Source organism: Phaseolus vulgaris, chromosome 6 (genome assembly GCF_000499845.2).
Source record: "Phaseolus vulgaris cultivar G19833 chromosome 6, P. vulgaris v2.0, whole genome shotgun sequence".
In the NCBI taxonomy this organism is placed as follows: domain Eukaryota; kingdom Viridiplantae; phylum Streptophyta; class Magnoliopsida; order Fabales; family Fabaceae; genus Phaseolus; species Phaseolus vulgaris.
In genome coordinates, this window is record NC_023754.2 from 12479146 (window position 1) to 12496080 (window position 16935).

The 16935-nt window shown below is 41.8% G+C and overlaps 2 protein-coding genes across 2 annotated transcripts; both read right to left on the reverse strand.

The window, feature by feature from the left end:
- Positions 1-5536: 5536 nt before the first annotated feature.
- Positions 5537-13414, reverse strand: LOC137833400 (uncharacterized). Its single transcript, XM_068641750.1, has 3 exons — positions 13133-13414; positions 5848-6703; positions 5537-5727 (listed from the first exon to the last, which is right to left on the reverse strand). The coding sequence occupies exons 1-3, from the start codon at positions 13412-13414 to the stop codon at positions 5537-5539; spliced, it is 1329 nt and encodes a 442-aa protein (XP_068497851.1).
- Positions 13415-13592: 178 nt separating this feature from the next.
- Positions 13593-14495, reverse strand: LOC137833401 (uncharacterized). Its single transcript, XM_068641751.1, has one exon. The coding sequence runs from the start codon at positions 14493-14495 to the stop codon at positions 13593-13595; it is 903 nt and encodes a 300-aa protein (XP_068497852.1).
- Positions 14496-16935: the final 2440 nt, after the last annotated feature.

The following is a 16935-nucleotide window of genomic DNA, read 5'->3' on the forward strand; positions in this document are numbered from 1 at the left end:
AGCAATTCACTATAGTTTTGTTCATTTAAGGAAGCACATGAACTAACCTCACTTGAACTGCAAGAATCATCATCGTCATCCTGAGCAACTAAGCATATGTTGGCCTTTTCATCTTCACTTGATGAAGAGCTTGATGATGATACTTCATTTTCATCCCAAGCAATGTAGGCTCTTTTTTGTCTTGCCTTTCTTCTCCTTGTAGCTTGTCTTTTTCTCTTTGCTTTTGTTGGGACAATCAGCCTTTATGTGACCTTGCTCACCACAACCAAAACAAGTATAGTTATTTGAATTAAATTCATTGGGTTTCTTGTTTCCATACCTATCCTTGTTGTTGTCTTTGTTGCGGTTTCTCTTGAGGAATTTGCTGAATTTTCTTGATAGCAAACTTAGATTTTCCTCATCACTATCATCACTTGAATCTTGCTTTCCCTTATGTTTGGATGCTTTCAAGGCTATTCTCCTTGTGTGCTTATCTTCACTTTCTTGAACATTGAGTCTATTCATCTCTAGCTCATGTTCCCTAAGCTTTCCAAACAAAGAGGCAACACTTAATGATGTTAGATCTTTAGATTCGAAAATAGCAGTTACCTTTGGTTGCCATGCTCTATCAAGACATTTTAAGATCTTGATGTTCAGCTCCTCTTTATCAAACGTCTTGTCAAGGCTCATAAGATGATTGATGATGTGTGTAAACCTTTTCTGCACTTCAGCTATGGTTTCACCTTTCAGCATTCTAAACATCTCATACTCTTGGATGAGAGCATGCTTTCTAGCTCTTTTCACCTCATTTGTTCCTTCATGATTGACTTCCAAAGCATCCCACATTTCTTTTGATGATTTGCATTGTGAGACCCTGAAAAACTCATCAGAATTTTAAGCAGAGGTTATAATATTTTTGGCAATGCAATCGAATTTGGCCTTTCTACTTTCTGCTTCAGTCCATTGAGACCATGGCTTCTCAATGACAGAACCATCTTTTTCAAACATTGGGATAAAAGGGCCATTTTCAATTGCATCCCAAATTCCTTTGTCAAGAGATTCCATAAATATTTTCATTCTAACTTTCCAAAACTGGTAATTCAAACCACAAAACAAGGGTGGTCTGTTTATTGAGGCACCTTCCCCAAACGGTAGTCTATCAGCCATTTTGAAAGATTTTTAGGATCAACTTGAATGACTTACAAGAACCAAGCTCTGATACCAATTGTTAGAAAAGATGGCTTTAAACTAGAGGGGGGGGTGAATGGTTTAAAGGAGTTTTCGCAAAATTTTCAAAGCTAGAATGAACTTATTTCAGAAACCAATTGATTCAGCAATTCAGTTAGCCAAAACAGCAAGCAAAACTGTAATACTAGGAAAAACAATCGGTTGTTTCTTCGAAACAATCGGTTGTTTATACCAGCAAACAACAAACAAACTAAATTTAAAGAGATATGGATAGAGAGATTGTACACAGTTGTTTATACTGGTTCACTCAAAACTAGAGCTACATCCTGTCTTCTTAGAAACCCTGAGGATATTCAATAAGCAATCACCACTTGATCACTTACACCACAACCAAGAGAATGACCTTGAACACCTCAAGAAACACACTCTCCTTGGCCAACACTAAGATTGCTGATCTTGAACACCTCAAGAACACACAACCAATCTCAGCAACACACACAAACAAATTGTTCAGCAGTTTACAAAGATTACACTTGTTACAGATGAAAATCTGAAATCAATACAAGCAGAATCCTATTCAGCACCTTGATCAATCTCTCAACTCTTTAGCAATCTCAGAACTCTTTGAAAAACTCTTAGATTTAAAAACTTTGTTTCAAGATTCTTAATATATCAAAACTGTTTTTCAGAATATATCTAAGAATATAGTTTGTTATCAAATCTTAACAAACTCTTAATTGCATTTAAAGTTGATTGGTCAAAGCATTTAATGACTGGAGCGTATTTAGTTAAAGCATTTAAAGCTCAGTCAAAGAAAACAGTTTTTCTGTTATGGTTTTAAAACAAACAATCGATTGTTTCCTCGAATCAATCGGTTGTTTTGTTACTTAACAAAAACACCATTCAAAAACAGTTTTCAAACTTTCTCAAAACACCTAAGTGTAAACAATCAGTTGTTTCGACAAAACAATCGGTTGTTTCAACTTAGTTTGAAAATCATTTTGCTTTGATAAAATTGAGATGCTAATTGCTTTGAGATTTAATCTAAGTGTTGATTACAACATTGAACTACCCCAGAACAAAGCTAAAACCAGCACAACAGCATCAAGCAAAGCAGAGGCTTCATCATCCTTCAAAGGATTGGATACATCAAAACATTGAACACCACTTGGTTCAACAACTTGTCCCTTATCTCTTGGTGCTTGGTGCCCACGCCTGAGGAGAGGCCTATTACAGCAGCGTCGTATCGTCCTCAGGGTGTCTAAAAATACCAAGGCGGAGTGTTCCCATTTGATACCGGGGCTAGTTATTCATACTTGAGGAGGGGGCGTCCCAAAGGAATCCCCTAACCCCTGCTCTAGGACTAAAACTCCCGGGTTTTACCTTATCGAACATCTGATACCGGGGCTAGCTATTCATACCTGAGGAGGGGGCATCCCGAAGGAATCCCTTAACCCCTGCCCAGGGACTAAGCTCCCGGGTTGCACCTTGTGTTGGACATACCTGTCATCTTGAGCTCTAGGCGCACGCATGTGTTCTTACTGCTTGCTTCGAATTCTGATGTATGCTCCCTATTTGGCGATGCCTACGTTTGGCGACGCCTCACCTTGGCGATGTTCCACCTTGGCGACATCTCATTTTAGCGACGCCCTATCTTGGCGATGCCTACGTTTGGCGACGCCTCATCTTGGCGACGCCTGACGCTGCCTTGAGTCTTTGTCTTTTATTTCTTTAACCTTTGGTCTTACACTTTGAGTGGGAGGAGAAAAAACTGAGACAAAGTTTTCTTGAACTTCTTTTTTACTTGGGTGACCTCAATAAAAAACCCCCGAGAGGGAAAAAGAGTGTCCCCTTTACAACTTGTATTTCGTTACTCATAACTGAAATAAAATTTCAAATTGGCCGCGTTCCAGCTGCGTGGAATTGGACCTCCTTCCAAAGTCTCTAGATTGTATGAACCATTCCCCTTGGCTTTGGTGACTCTGAAGGGTCCGGTCCATTTGGGAGATAACTTATTCTCTAGCTCATATGGGTGAGCCTTCCTCATGACTAAGTCACCAACCTGGAATTGCCGCAGCTTCACCTTGGAGCTATACTGTCGCTCCACTCTTCTCTTCACTGCCTCAGCCTTTATTCTTGCTTCCTCCCTGGCTTCGTCTAGTAAGTCTAGGTTCACTCGCCTTTCTTCATTGGACTCTTCAGCCACAAAATTCTGGTAACGGGGCGAGCTCTCGTGGATCTCGACTGGAATCATCGCGTCTGACCCATATACTAGACTGAAAGGCGTTTCCATGGTGGCAGATTGGGGTGTGGTGTGGTACGCCCATACAATCCTCAACACTTCTTCTGCCCACGCCCCTTTAGCTTTCTCTAATCTTCTCTTCAGCCCTCTCAGCAAAACTCTATTTGTTGACTCTACTTGTCCATTCGTCTAGGGGTGTTCGACTGATGCGAACACCTGCTTGATGCCTACCTCTGCGCACAGGTTTCTCAGCTATTGGCTTGCAAACTAGGTGCCATTGTCGGACACCAGCCGCCTAGGCACACCGAAGCGACACACGATGTTCTTCCAAACAAAGTGTTGCACCTTGTGCGCAGTAATCTGGGCCACGGGCTCCGCCTCTATCCACTTGGTGAAGTATTCAATGGCGACGATTAGGTACTTCATCAGTCTTATCGCCAGTGGGAACGGGCCTAGGATGTCGATTCCCCACGTATGAAAGGGCCATGGACTATATATGGATCTCAGCTCCTCTGGCGGCGCCTTGTGCCAATCAGCGTGCCTCTAACACTGCTTGCAACGTGGGCGTGCCGCACGCAATCCTCTTTCACCGTTGGCCAGTAGAAGCCGGCACATACCACTTTAGAAGCTAAAGACCTTCCCCCCACGTGGCTCCCGCAAATACCTTTGTGGAGTTCAGCCATTATCTTGGTGCACTCGTCGCCGCTTACGCACGTCAGGATGGGGTGTGTGAACCCGTGTCTGAACAATATCCCGTCTACCAGGGTATATCTTGCAGCGTTCCTCTTAATCTTCTTGCCCTCTTCTGGTTCCGCTGGAAGAATCCCATCCGCCAGGTATCACCTGTATGGCGTCATCCAAGTGTCTCCCTCGGCCAAAGTATATACCTGCATATGCCTTCCTTCCTCGAGTGCGTCCGCGTATGTGCTGATGCGAGGTGTCTTCATTGTATCTTGAGTCAAAGAACGATGACTCCTCGACCTTCCTCTTGCTGTACCAATATGGAGGACGTCCACCCTGTTATCTTCCACGAATTTCCGCGGAGCTTTGAGCGTCTCTTGGATCACTGTCCTCTGTCTGCTCCCCTTGCCTGAGCTGGCCAGCTTGGTAAGCAGGTCAGCTCTGACATTCTGCTCCCTTGGGACATGTACTAGTTTAAGAGCGCTGAATGCTCCCCTTAGCAGCTGGACATACCTCAGGTATGCCGCCATTTGTGGGTCCTTAGCCTGAAATTCTCCCGAGACTTGCCCTCTGATCAGCTGTGAATCACTCTTTACCAAGAGGTTCTATGCACCCATTTCTTTGGCCAGGAGCATCCCTGCTATCAGTGCCTCGTACTCAGCTTGGTTATTGCTCGCTTTAAAAGCGAAGCGTAGAGCTTGCTCGATCAGCAAGCCATGAGGTCCTTCCAAGACTATTCCTGCTCCACTTCCTTGTTGGTTGGACGAACCATCGACCGAGAGCGACCACTTCGATCTTGGGTCCGCCTCTTGGTCGCCTCCGGGTGATAGCTCTGCAACGAAGTCTGCATATACTTGACCTTTGATAGATCCTCTGGGCTCGTACCGGATATCAAACTCCGACAGCTCCACTACCCAGCGAACCATCCTTCCAGCAACGTCAGGTTTTTGTAGTACCTTCTGGATGGGAAAGTTCGTCATCACCACTACTGTAAAATTGTGAAAGTAGTGGCGGAGCCTCCTGGCCGAGAATACCACGACCAATGCTGCCTTCTCCAGCGACTGATACCTCGTCTCCGGGCCTTGCAAGGCTTTACTCACAAAATAGATAGGCCTCTGTACTTGGTCCTGCTCCTGGACTAGCACAGAACTGATGGCTCGCTCTGTTACCGCAAAGTATAGTCGGAGGGGCACGCCTACCACTGGTTTGCAAAGCACTGGTGGTGTCGCCAAGTACTCTTTCAACTTGAGGAATGCTGCTTCACACTCGTCGGTCCACGCAAAGCGGCTATTTCTCTTGAGGCACTGGAAATAGGGGTGTCCTTTCTCTCCTCCTGCAGAAACAAACCTTGATAATGCTGCCATTCGCCCTGTCAGCTGTTGCACTTCCTTCACTGATGTCGGGCTCCTCATAGCGATGATGGCGGCGCACTTATCAGGGTTTGCTTCAATTCCCCCTCTCCGTAAGCATGAAGCCTAAAAACTTTCCCGCCTCAACCCCAAAAACACACTTCTCAGGGTTCAGCTTGAGGCGATACTTTGAGATGGTGGTGAACAACTCTTCCAGATCTGTTGTATGTTGCCTCCTATCGCGCGAAGCTACCACCATGTCATCCACGTAGGCTTGTACGTTCCTCCCTAACATAGGCACCAGGACCTTGTCCATTAACCTCTAGTAGGTGGCGCCTGCATTCTTTAACCCAAACGGCATCACTTTGTAGCAGTAGCTACATGTCTCTGTCATGAATGTTGTTTTACCCTCGTCCCTCGGGTGCATCTTGATCTGATTGTACCCCGAAAAAGCGTCCAAAAAGCTCAGCATCTCGCAACCCGAGGCACTATCCACCAGGGCGTCAATGCTGGGTAGTGGATATGAATCCTTAGGGCACGCCTTGTTCAAGTCTGTGAAGTCCACACACATCCTCCACTTCCCGTTTGCTTTCTTCACCAGAACGACGTTGGCCAGCCACTTGGGGTATTGGATTTCCCGGATGTGTCCAACACTCAACAACTTTTGTGTCTCTTCCTTCACCACGAGGCGCCTTTCTTCGTTAAACTTTCTCCTACTCTGTCGCACAGGGCGAATCGTGGCGTCCATGCTAAGGTGGTGGCATAAAAAGTCAGGGTCGATGCCCGACATGTCTGAGGCGGACCACACAAAAGCATCTAAGTGGCGTGAAATCACCTCCGCCACTTCGTCCTGTTCCTCTTGGCTCAACAAACGCCCCAGCTTGAACGTTTTGCCGCCGATCTGTCTCTCCACCACATTGGCCGCCGGTTGGTCTCTACTATCTTCTTTTGGGGGCGTTGCCTCGTAGTGCTCTCTAGGCGACGCCTCTTCTACGGGCGAAGCGTCGTCATGCCTCTCCTCTGTGCGCGCGTCTGCTTTAGGCGTCGCCCCTACGGCTGCGGCCTCGCCAAGCGTTGACTCCGTAGGCGTCGCCTCATTCGAGGGTTCTACTTCAATCGCTGTGTCTGAACTCGATGGACGTTCAAATACCATGAACACACTGTTGAACCAAGTGGTGTTCAATGTTTTGAAGAATCCAAATCCTTTGAAGGATGATGAAGCCTCTGCTTTGCTTGATGCTGCTATGCTGGTTTTAGCTTTGTTCTGGGTAGTTTAAATTTTGTAATCAACCCTTTGATTAAATCTCAAAGCAATTAGCATCTCAATTTTAACAAAGCAAAATGTTTTTTAAACTAAGTTGAAACAACCGATTGTTTTGTCGAAACAACCGATTGTTTACACTTAGATGTTTTTGAGAAAGTTTGAAAACTGTTTTTGAATGGTGAATTTTGTTAAGTAACAAAACAACCGATTGATTCGAGGAAACAATCGATTGTTTGTTTAGAAAACATAACAAAAAAACTGTTTTCTTTGACTGAGCTTTAAATGCTTTAACTGAATACGCTCCAGTCATTAAATGCTTTGACCAATCTGCTTTAAATGCAATTAAGAGTTTGTTAAGATTTGATAAGAAACTATATTCTTAGATATATTCTGAAAAACTGTTTTTATGTTTTAAGAATCTTGAAACAAAGTTTTGATCTAAGAGTTTTTCAAAGAGTTCTGAGATTGCAAAAGTGTTGAGAGATTGATCAAGGTGCTGAATAGGATTCTGCTTGTATTGATTTTAGATATTCATCTGTAACAAGTGTAATCTTTGTAAACTGCTGAACAATTCGTGTGTGTGTTTTGCTGAGATTGGCTGTGTGTTCTTGAGGTGTTCAAGATCAGCAATCTTAGTGTTGGCCAAGGAGAGTGTGTTTCTTGAGGTGTTCAAGGTCATTCTCTTGGTTGTGGTGTAAGTGATCAAGTGGTGATTGCTTAGTGAATATCCTCAGGGTTTCTGAGAAGACTGGATGTAGCTCTAGTTTGGAGTGAACCAGTATAAACAACTGTGTACAATATCTTTATCCCTAACTCTTTAATTTCAATTTGTTTGTTGTTTGCTGGTATAAACAACCGATTGTTTCGAAGAAACAACCGATTGTTTTTTCTAGTATTACAGTTTTGCTTGATGTTTTGGCTAACTGAATTGCTGAATCAATTGGTTTTTGAAATAATTTCATTCTAGCTTTGAAAATTTTGCGAAAACCCCTTTAAACAATTCACCCCCCCTCTAGTTTAAAGCCATCTTTTCTAACAATTGACATCAAGAGCTTGGTTCTTGAAAGTCATTCAAGTTGATCCTAAAATCTTTCAAAATGGCTGATAGGCTACCGTTTGGGGAAGGTGCCTCAATAAACAGACACCCTTGTTTGGTGGTTTGAATTACCAGTTTTGGAAAGTTAGAATGAAAATATTTATGGAATCTCTTGACAAAGGAATTTGGGATGCAATTGAAAATGGCCCTTTTATCCCAAAGTTTGAAAAAGATGGTTCTGTCATTGAGAAGCCATGGTCTCAATGGACTGATGCAGAAAGTAAAAATGCCAAATTCGATTGCATTGCCAAGAATATTATAACCTCTGCTTTAAATTCTGATGAGTTTTTCAGGGTCTCACAATGCAAATCATCAAAAGAAATGTGGGATACTTTGGAAGTCACTCATGAAGGAACAAATGAGGTGAAAAGAGCTAGAAAGCATGCTCTCATCCAAGAGTATGGGATGTTTAGAATGCTTAAAGGTGAAACCATAGCTGAAGTGCAGAAAAGGTTTACACACATCATCAATCACCTTATGAGCCTAGACAAGACATTTGATAAAGAAGAGCTGAACATCAAGATCTTGAAATGTCTTGATAGAGCATGGCAACCAAAGGTAATTGCTATTTCCGAATCTAAAGATCTAACATCATTAAGTGTTGCCTCTTTGTTTGGAAAGCTTAGGGAACATGAGCTAGAGATGAATAGACTCAATGTTCAAGAAAGTGAAGATAAGCACACAAGGAGCATAGCCTTGAAAGCATCCAAACATAAGGGAAAGGAAGATTCAAGTGATGAGGAAAATCTTAGTTTGCTGTCAAGAAAATTCAGGAAATTCCTAAAAAGAAACCGCAACAAAGACAACAACAAGGATAGGTATGGAAACAAGAAACCCAATGAATTTAATTCAAATAACTACACTTGTTTTGGTTGTGGTGAGCAAGGTCACATAAAGGCAGATTGTCCCAATAAGAGCAAAGAGAAAAAGACAAGCTACAAGGAGAAGAAAGGCAAGACAAAAAGAGCCTACATAGCTTGGGATGAAAATGAGGTGTCATCATCAAGTTCTTCATCAAGTGAAGATGAAAAAGCCAACATATGCTTAGTTGCTGAGGATAATGATGATGATTCTTGCAGTTCAAGTGAGGTAAGTTCATGTGCTTCCTTAAATGAACAAAACTATAGTGAATTGCTTAAAGCTTTTCAAGAAACACATGATGAAGCTAATAGATTGGTTCTTTCAAACAACCGATTGAAAGATCTTAACAATGGGCTTGAAAAGAAAGTTAAATCACTTGAAGAGGAACTGAGAAAAGCAAAAAGTGATTTTGAAAAATTGGAAAATCATTTGAAAAATGCCTCTTGCAAGTGTGATACTCTCAATTGCACAAATTGTGAAAATCTTGAGAAAAAGGTTCACTATCTTGTTGAAACTGTGGACAAGCTTTCAAAAGGGAAGTCAAACTTTGAGAATGTCCTAGCATCTCAAAACTGTGTTTTTGGAAAGGCTGGTTTAGGCTTCAATCCACAGAACAAGCAAGATAGGTTTTCAAAAAGCTTTTTAAGAAAATATGAAAAACAACCGATTGTTAAGACGAAACAACCGGTTGTTACATGCTTTTACTGCATGAAGAAAGGCCACTCTGTTAGATTCTACAAAATTAGAAAATATTATGTTCCTAAAGGTTTTATGAAATGGATTCCTAAGGGATGTGATGTTTCTAACAGCAAAGAAAAGCCAAATGGACCCAAATTTGTAAGGGGACCAAATCTTGCAACTTGAATTTGTTTATGCAGGAAAAATGAAGAGAAAAGGAAGAATTGAGCCTTCTGATCAAGCTGTTGAAGAAAAAGGAAGTCATTGAAGCTGAATCAATGCTATGAAAAAGGTCAAAACAGTGAAAAGAAGTTTTCTTGATCAACAAGCAATTGGCTCATTGAAGAAACAACACAAGAATAAGACCTTCCTTTTATTTGTTCTCAATTTCTGTTTCAAAGTTCTTTCTTATGATTAATTGTCTTTTAATCAATGTCATGTACTTTAATCTGTTTCTGTTTATGGTTAAAATTTACAAAATCAAGTTTTTAACTGCTGCAGAAAAACAACCGATTGTTTCTTCGAAACAACCGATTGTTTTGAGTCTGACAGCACTGTGAAGAAATTGATTTAACTGCCTTTTGAATTTCTAGCCGTTGCAGATATTTTTCAAAGGGAGAATCTTGGTCAAAGGATCTGTGTTGAAAGCTGATCACATTCAGAAAGTTTTTACAACAGTCATAAAGGAATATATTCCAAAATCTTGGAAATTCAAGAGCCTTAATGACTAGTCAAAGATCACATGTGAAGACCATGTAATTTTCAGCTTTTTCTGACATTTTCAGTGTAAAACAGAGTCAAGTCCTCTCTCTGAAAAATCAGGTACCCATTGAATGAAATTAAATTCAAATTGATTCTCTTTCTACTATAAAATCAAATGCAAATTTCTTTCATCAAGAACAACCAATTGCAACATCTCTTGCAACATCTCTTGCACCATCTCTTGCAAAATTTCTGTGAAGTGAGTTTTCGTCTCTGTTGTCATGGAATCAACCCCTCCCACCTCTAAAAAGAGTCAAAACCAGAGCTGTAAGGTCTTGAGGAAGGCTTGAAAGCTGGTTTTCTGGTGACACCGATCTCATTGAGAAGTATAGATATGAAACAAGTGTCAAGAAGATAAACAACCCCAAGGTTGTGTGCTTTGACTGGCTGAAAAGTCAAAAGCTTGACAATGTGAGGAGGCTTCTCAAGGACCAATCACTCAGAAAGTTTATGGAGCTCAAAGGGAACATATATCCAGATTTGGTGAGAGTTTTCTACACCAACTTGAAGTTTGAGGGAAACAACTTAGTCTCTCATGTGAAAGGTGTGGAGATGGAGATAACCCATGAGGTTTGGGCAGCTGTTGTTGGGCTTAAGTTCTCTGGATTAAGAATCAATAAAGGAAACCTTGGTGTGGTGGAAGATTTCAACAAAATCCAGTTCTACAAAAGTTGCTTGAAGAACAATCAATCTCAAGTTAGCACATGCTCGATTGGAGGTTTGAAGCTTGATGAGAGGTTGCTTGCTCTCATTGTAACTTGGATTCTAACTCCAAGGGGGAGTAACCACTCTGTGTTGACTGAAGAAGATCTGGTTTACATCTTCTGCATCACCAAGAAAGTGAAGATCAATTGGATTCACTTAATCAAAGAACATATGCAAAAAGCCATGAGGTTAGGCGATTACCAATATCCCTATGCTGTTTTAATATCTAAGTTTCTACTCTATTTTAAAGTTAATCTTGAAGATGAAACTTCTGAGCTGGTCAAGTCAACTCAAGAGTTGAACAATGGATCACTCAGCAAGATGGGCTTTACAAAAGTAGGTGGAAAGTGGATAAGTAAGGATGGTGATCATGGTGTATCATCTAGTGGTGCTGCTCATCTTGAATAAGATGAACCTGCTGACATGGATGTTCAACATGAAGATCCAGCTGAAGATTTTCAAGATGAAGGTCTTAGTGCTGATGCTGAACATCAAGGAGAAAGAATGCAAACCATGTCTCCTTTTGAAAGACTCATGGTGAATAGTCTAGATACCTTTGCTGAAAATCAAAGGAGCCTTCATGATCTGTGTGTTAGTAACTTTCAGAGGATTGACACCAGGTTTGACAACATGGATGCAAGGTTTATGACTCTGGACGAACAAATTGAAGCTGTCCAGAATCAAATCTTTGTTCTTCAGTTTGCTGATGAAGAAGATTGAAAGAAAAACAACCGATTGGTCATCAAAACAATCGATTGTTTTTGGCTGTTCTCTTTTCTGGTTTTAAAATTTCTTTCCTTCTGCTGTTGCTGGTTTATTATGATGTAATGGGAACAATGTTTTTTTTTTTTTATCTCTTATCTTTGTCTATTTGTGAAGACAAATAGGGGGAGATATATGCTGTGTTTCCAATTTGTTTTAAGTTTCTATTTTTCAAGTAGTTAAAAACAGTTTGGGTGATGTTATTTGGTTCTGATATTAGATGTTTTAAGCTTTAATTGTTTATCTGTATACTAACAGAATATCAGAAGTTCAATGTATTGCTCAAAGTTCTATTGCAGGAATTGCTTCAGATTTAATCAAGAACAACACAAACATCAGGGATTTGTCTTCATCAAATAGGGGGAGATTGTTGAACCAAGTGGTGTTCAATGTTTTGAAGAATCCAAATCCTTTCAAGGATGATGAAGCCTCTGCTTTGCTTGATGCTGCTGTGCTGGTTTTAGCTTTGTTCTGGGGTAGTTTAAATTTTGTAATCAACCCTTTGATTAAATCTCAAAGCAATTAGCATCTCAATTTTAACAAAGCAAATGTTTTTTAAACTAGGTTGAAACTACCGATTGTTTTGTCGAAACAACCGATTGTTTACACTTAGATGTTTTTGAGAAAGTTTGAAAACTGTTTTTGAATGGTGAATTTTGTTAAGTAACAAAACAACCGATTGATTCGAGGAAACAATCGATTGTTTGTTTTGAAACCATAACAGAAAAATTGTTTTCTTTGACTGAGCTTTAAATGCTTTAACTGAATACGCTTCAGTCATTAAATGCTTTGACCAATCTGCTTTAAATGCAATTAAGAGTTTGTTAAGATTTGATAACAAACTATATTCTTAGATATATTCTGAAAAACTGTTTTTATGTTTTAAGAATCTTGAAACAAAGTTTTGATCTAAGAGTTTTTCAAAGAGTTCTGAGATTGCAAAAGTGTTGAGAGATTGATCAAGGTGCTGAATAGGATTCTGCTTGTATTGATTTTAGATATTCATCTGTAACAAGTGTAATCTTTGTAAACTGCTGAACAATTCGTGTGTGTGTTTTGCTGAGATTGGCTGTGTGTTCTTGAGGTGTTCAAGATCAGCAATCTTAGTGTTGGCCAAGGAGAGTGTGTTTCTTGAGGTGTTCAAGGTCATTCTCTTGGTTGTGGTGTAAGTGATCAAGTGGTGATTGCTTAGTGAATATCCTTAGGGTTTCTGAGAGGACTGAATGTAGCTCTAGTTTGGAGTGAACCAGTATAAACAACTGTGTACAATATCTCTATCCCTAACTCTTTAATTTCAGTTTGTTTGTTGTTTGCTGGTATAAACAACCGATTGTTTTTTCTAGTATTACAGTTTTGCTTGCTGTTTTGGCTAACTGAATTGCTGAATCAATTGGTTTCTGAAATAAGTTCATTCTAGCTTTGAAAATTTTGCGAAAACCCCTTTAAACAATTCAAACCCCCCCTTTAGTTTAAAGCCATCTTTTCTAACACACACCTCTCTTTGTCTTTAAACTGTTTTCATAGTATTTTCGCGCTTCTTCTTGATCTGACTTGATGACGATCACCCTGCCACTGAGATCCGACAGCTTCATCTTCATGTGGCGCGTGGAGGATACTGCTCTCAGCCTATTCAACGTCGGTCTTCCCAACAAGATGTTGTAAGCCGAATTGGCGTTCACAACTAAGTACCGAATGCTTTCAGTACGTGAGGCCGCTCCATCTGTGAATGTCGTCCTCAACTCCAAGTAGCCACGCACTTCCACCTGGTTGTCGGCAATCCCATACAAGCATCCGGTGTAGGTCTCAAAAGGTCGAGGGACAACCGTAGCTTGTTGAATGTCGACCATAACATAACGTCTGCCGAGCTTCCCTGGTCGACTAGAACCCTATGCACCTTCCTTCTAGCCGTGACAACCGAAATGACCACGGGATCATTGTCGTGCGGGACGACATCTCGTAGGTCCGCCCTTGTGAACACGAGGTCTGACTCCCACGGGTCGCCTGAGATATTTTCGTCAATCGAATTTACTCCCCTCGCATATTTCTTGCGTTGGGATGCAGTGGGTCCCCCCCAGAAAAACCACTAGAAATGGTGTGAACTTCGCCATGGACCGGCATCTCATGCGCTTGATCCTTCGCTGGTTCTGGTGGGGCTACGGTCGTGGCGAGTTTAGCGAGATAATCCTTCAAGAACCCGCTTTTTACTAACTCGTTTAACTGGTACCCCAGCGATAGGCAGTTGTTGATATGGTGACCGAAAGCTTCGTGAAACTCACACCAAGAGTCCTTGCGAGGCCCCAGCACCTTGTCAGACTTCACTGGTTGCCTCAATCTTTCGGCTATATTAGGTACGGCGATCAGGTCCTTCAACTCCACCACGAAGTCGTACCTTGTTGGTCTGGCCCTTTCCCTGGCCGGACGATTTCCTCCCGCTTGACCCCTGGGTTGGGGTTTTCTCGCCTCGTAAGGGCGTCTCCCTTCCTGATTCTTCCTTCCCGTCGTGGTCTCGTTGACCCTAATGGGTTGAGCCCGTGTCTGCGCTCTCGGGCGTGTGGGTGTGACACTCGTGCGCTTCTCACACACCTCTCCCTCAGAGGCAATATGCTCCACCGCGCGACGCCTTATTTCAGCGAAGTTTCTGGGGCAGTTGTGAATGATGGATTCGAAAAAGGGGCCAGGGCATACGCCTTTCCTGAACGCGTACACGATCATGGGTTCTTCCGTAGTACCGACCTTCACTACTTGAGCCCCGAAACGGTTGATGTACTCCTTCAAAGTCTCACCCTGATATTGTTTTACGTCAAACAGATCATACGAAACGGGCGGTGGGGCCCTATTCGCTAGGTATTGCTCCCTAAATAACTGCGACAGCTGCGCGAAGGAGGTGATATGGCCATCTGGAAGGCTAATGAACCAATCCATGGCCATTCCCGTCAAGGTGCTCATGAAAAGCTTGCATCTTACGGCGTCGGAGCCGCCTACTAGCACCATCTGCGTGTGGAACGCGGTGAGATGTGCTTCGGGATCCTCCATCCCTGTGAAGATCACCTTGGGCCCTGCGAATGTATTAGGGACCAACGCCTCCAGAATCTCCTGCGAGAATGGTGTGGAAAACTCCCTTGGGGGGGTGAGACGTTCGGTCTCACCTGGGTCGCGTTGCCCTTGGTTGTTGCACAAACCGCGACGCAATTCCTCGTTTGTGCGATGGAGCTCTTCATTTCTCGCCTGAGAGTCCGCAAGATCCGCCTGCTTGCGTTCTTGCTCCGCCCTCGATTCCGCCATTTCATCCTGCAGCCCCTACACCATGGCCATGACTTGCTGCATGGTCATTTCCTCGCTCGTAGCGCGCGCTGAACCTTGTCTCGTGGCCCTCATTCTTCAACGTTTTCTCTGAATTTCTCCTGTTGTTATGGTAGCTCTGATAAACTCTCTAAAATTTAAGAACTGAAACTTGTGATGGGACTGATGTTTTAAATCGGCCCCACGGTGGGCGCCAAATGTTCCTGCCGGTTGACCTGGGTACGTCTTTCTATGCAACCTTGCCCGTCTGCTAGGGACACCCTTTTCTGGTAATATGTGAACACCTGCAAAGAAGTGAACAAATGGGCGCCCTAGTGGCCATTTGCACTCTGACGCTCAAGTCAGCTAACAAGAAACACCAAAACTTTGCACCTTCGTATCGGAGCACCGTGAAAGGCGCTCTGAAGGTGGTAAAGAACTGTATATTGCGTGTTGTTTTCTGGTTCTGGCAAACAATCCTTCTCTAGTCTCTTGTGCGTAGCCTGAGGGCTCGAGCAAGCAACTAGAGTGTGTTCTGGGGAAAATTTGCCAAAGGTCCGATCACGATTCAAACGTCTAAAGCTCCCTTTAAACGTCTCTACCATTTAAAGTGTCTTAAAGCGCATTTAAGGTGTAAAAACGTTCGGCGCCTTTAAGACGTTCAAAACACTTAAAGCATTTAAAGTACCTTAAAGTGTTCGAAACGTAAACTTAATTACATAATCTTGATTACCTCATACCTGACAAACTATCTGGAAAGTAGTGATGTTTCTGTTCTTCCCGCCACGTGTCCTCCTGACTTGACCGTTATTCTACGTGGAGGGCCTCACAGCACTGTAACCCAATTTAGGGATATTTCATCGTGTGAGTCCTCATTCGTTGAGTGCATCTGGCGCAAAGGGGTGACTTTTTGGGTGCCAACTCATGCGACCCAACCTCTAGTCACTCGCCCTAGGAGTGTATCCACCTTCCTCTCGCACCCTGCACCTGGTTTCCCCTGGGCATGACCTTCTCTTGAGTCGTGTCTACCCCAAGGGTCTCCCTGAGGTGGCCTGGGTACTTCACGAGTCAGGCTAGCCCCTACTGGCGCTAGTACTATGGCCTTGAAGCCACCTTTCTCTTCTCTTTATTACTGTTCTGAGCTAGGCGGGCCCGAAGCCTCCCGTGGTGTCACTCCCTCCATGGTCTTTCCTACCCATGGATATCGGGGAGTAACACTGCGGATGACTTGCTTGGCGATGCCTTACCTTGGCGACGCCTTGTTTAGGCGACGCCCTTATCTCGGCGACGCCTTGTCTTGGAGATGCCTTATGTAGTCACTCTATCGACTTCCTTCTTTGGGCCCTTCGTGTGGTCCCACCATATGTTGACATTGGCCCTTACGTTGACTTTGACTTTGACTCTAGTCGACGCCCAGGGACGAGACGGTACAGGATCTAATGGTGTGTTTGAGAAGGAGATTTGAGGGAGTGAATTTGAAATGATTTGAGAAGAAAGTGAAAATGAAATTGTTTGGATTAGGGTATGTTAGAGTAGATTTGTGAGGAAAGTTTATTGAAATTAGTTTACAATGTGAAAGATTTTTTAATTTTTTTAAAATATAAAATGTATAAAATATAAATTTACAAATTTGATAAATATAATAAATTTTAAAAAGATTATAAAATAATTTAATATAAAAGCATTTAGAAATATATATATTAAAATAAAAATAAATAAAAATAAAAAAATTAATATTAAATATTAATATAAATAAGTATTAATAATTAAAATTAAAATTAAAATTAATCTTTTATTTATTATTTATTTTATTATAATATGAAAATTAATATTAATAATTAATAAAGAAATTATAAATGTTATATGTCTATATTAAAATATAATTTGTATATATAATCAGTATAAAATTTATTAAATTTTATTAAAAAATAATATATAATCATCTTTCTCTTCAAATCCTTTCATGAAGACAAAGAAAGCTTTGACCAAAAAACTTTTATTGTTTTTCGTGTTTTAACCCAATTCTTTTCTCATTTTTTCAATTTTCTTTGCTTTCTCCATTTCCTCACCAATCCTTGCATTTTCTCGT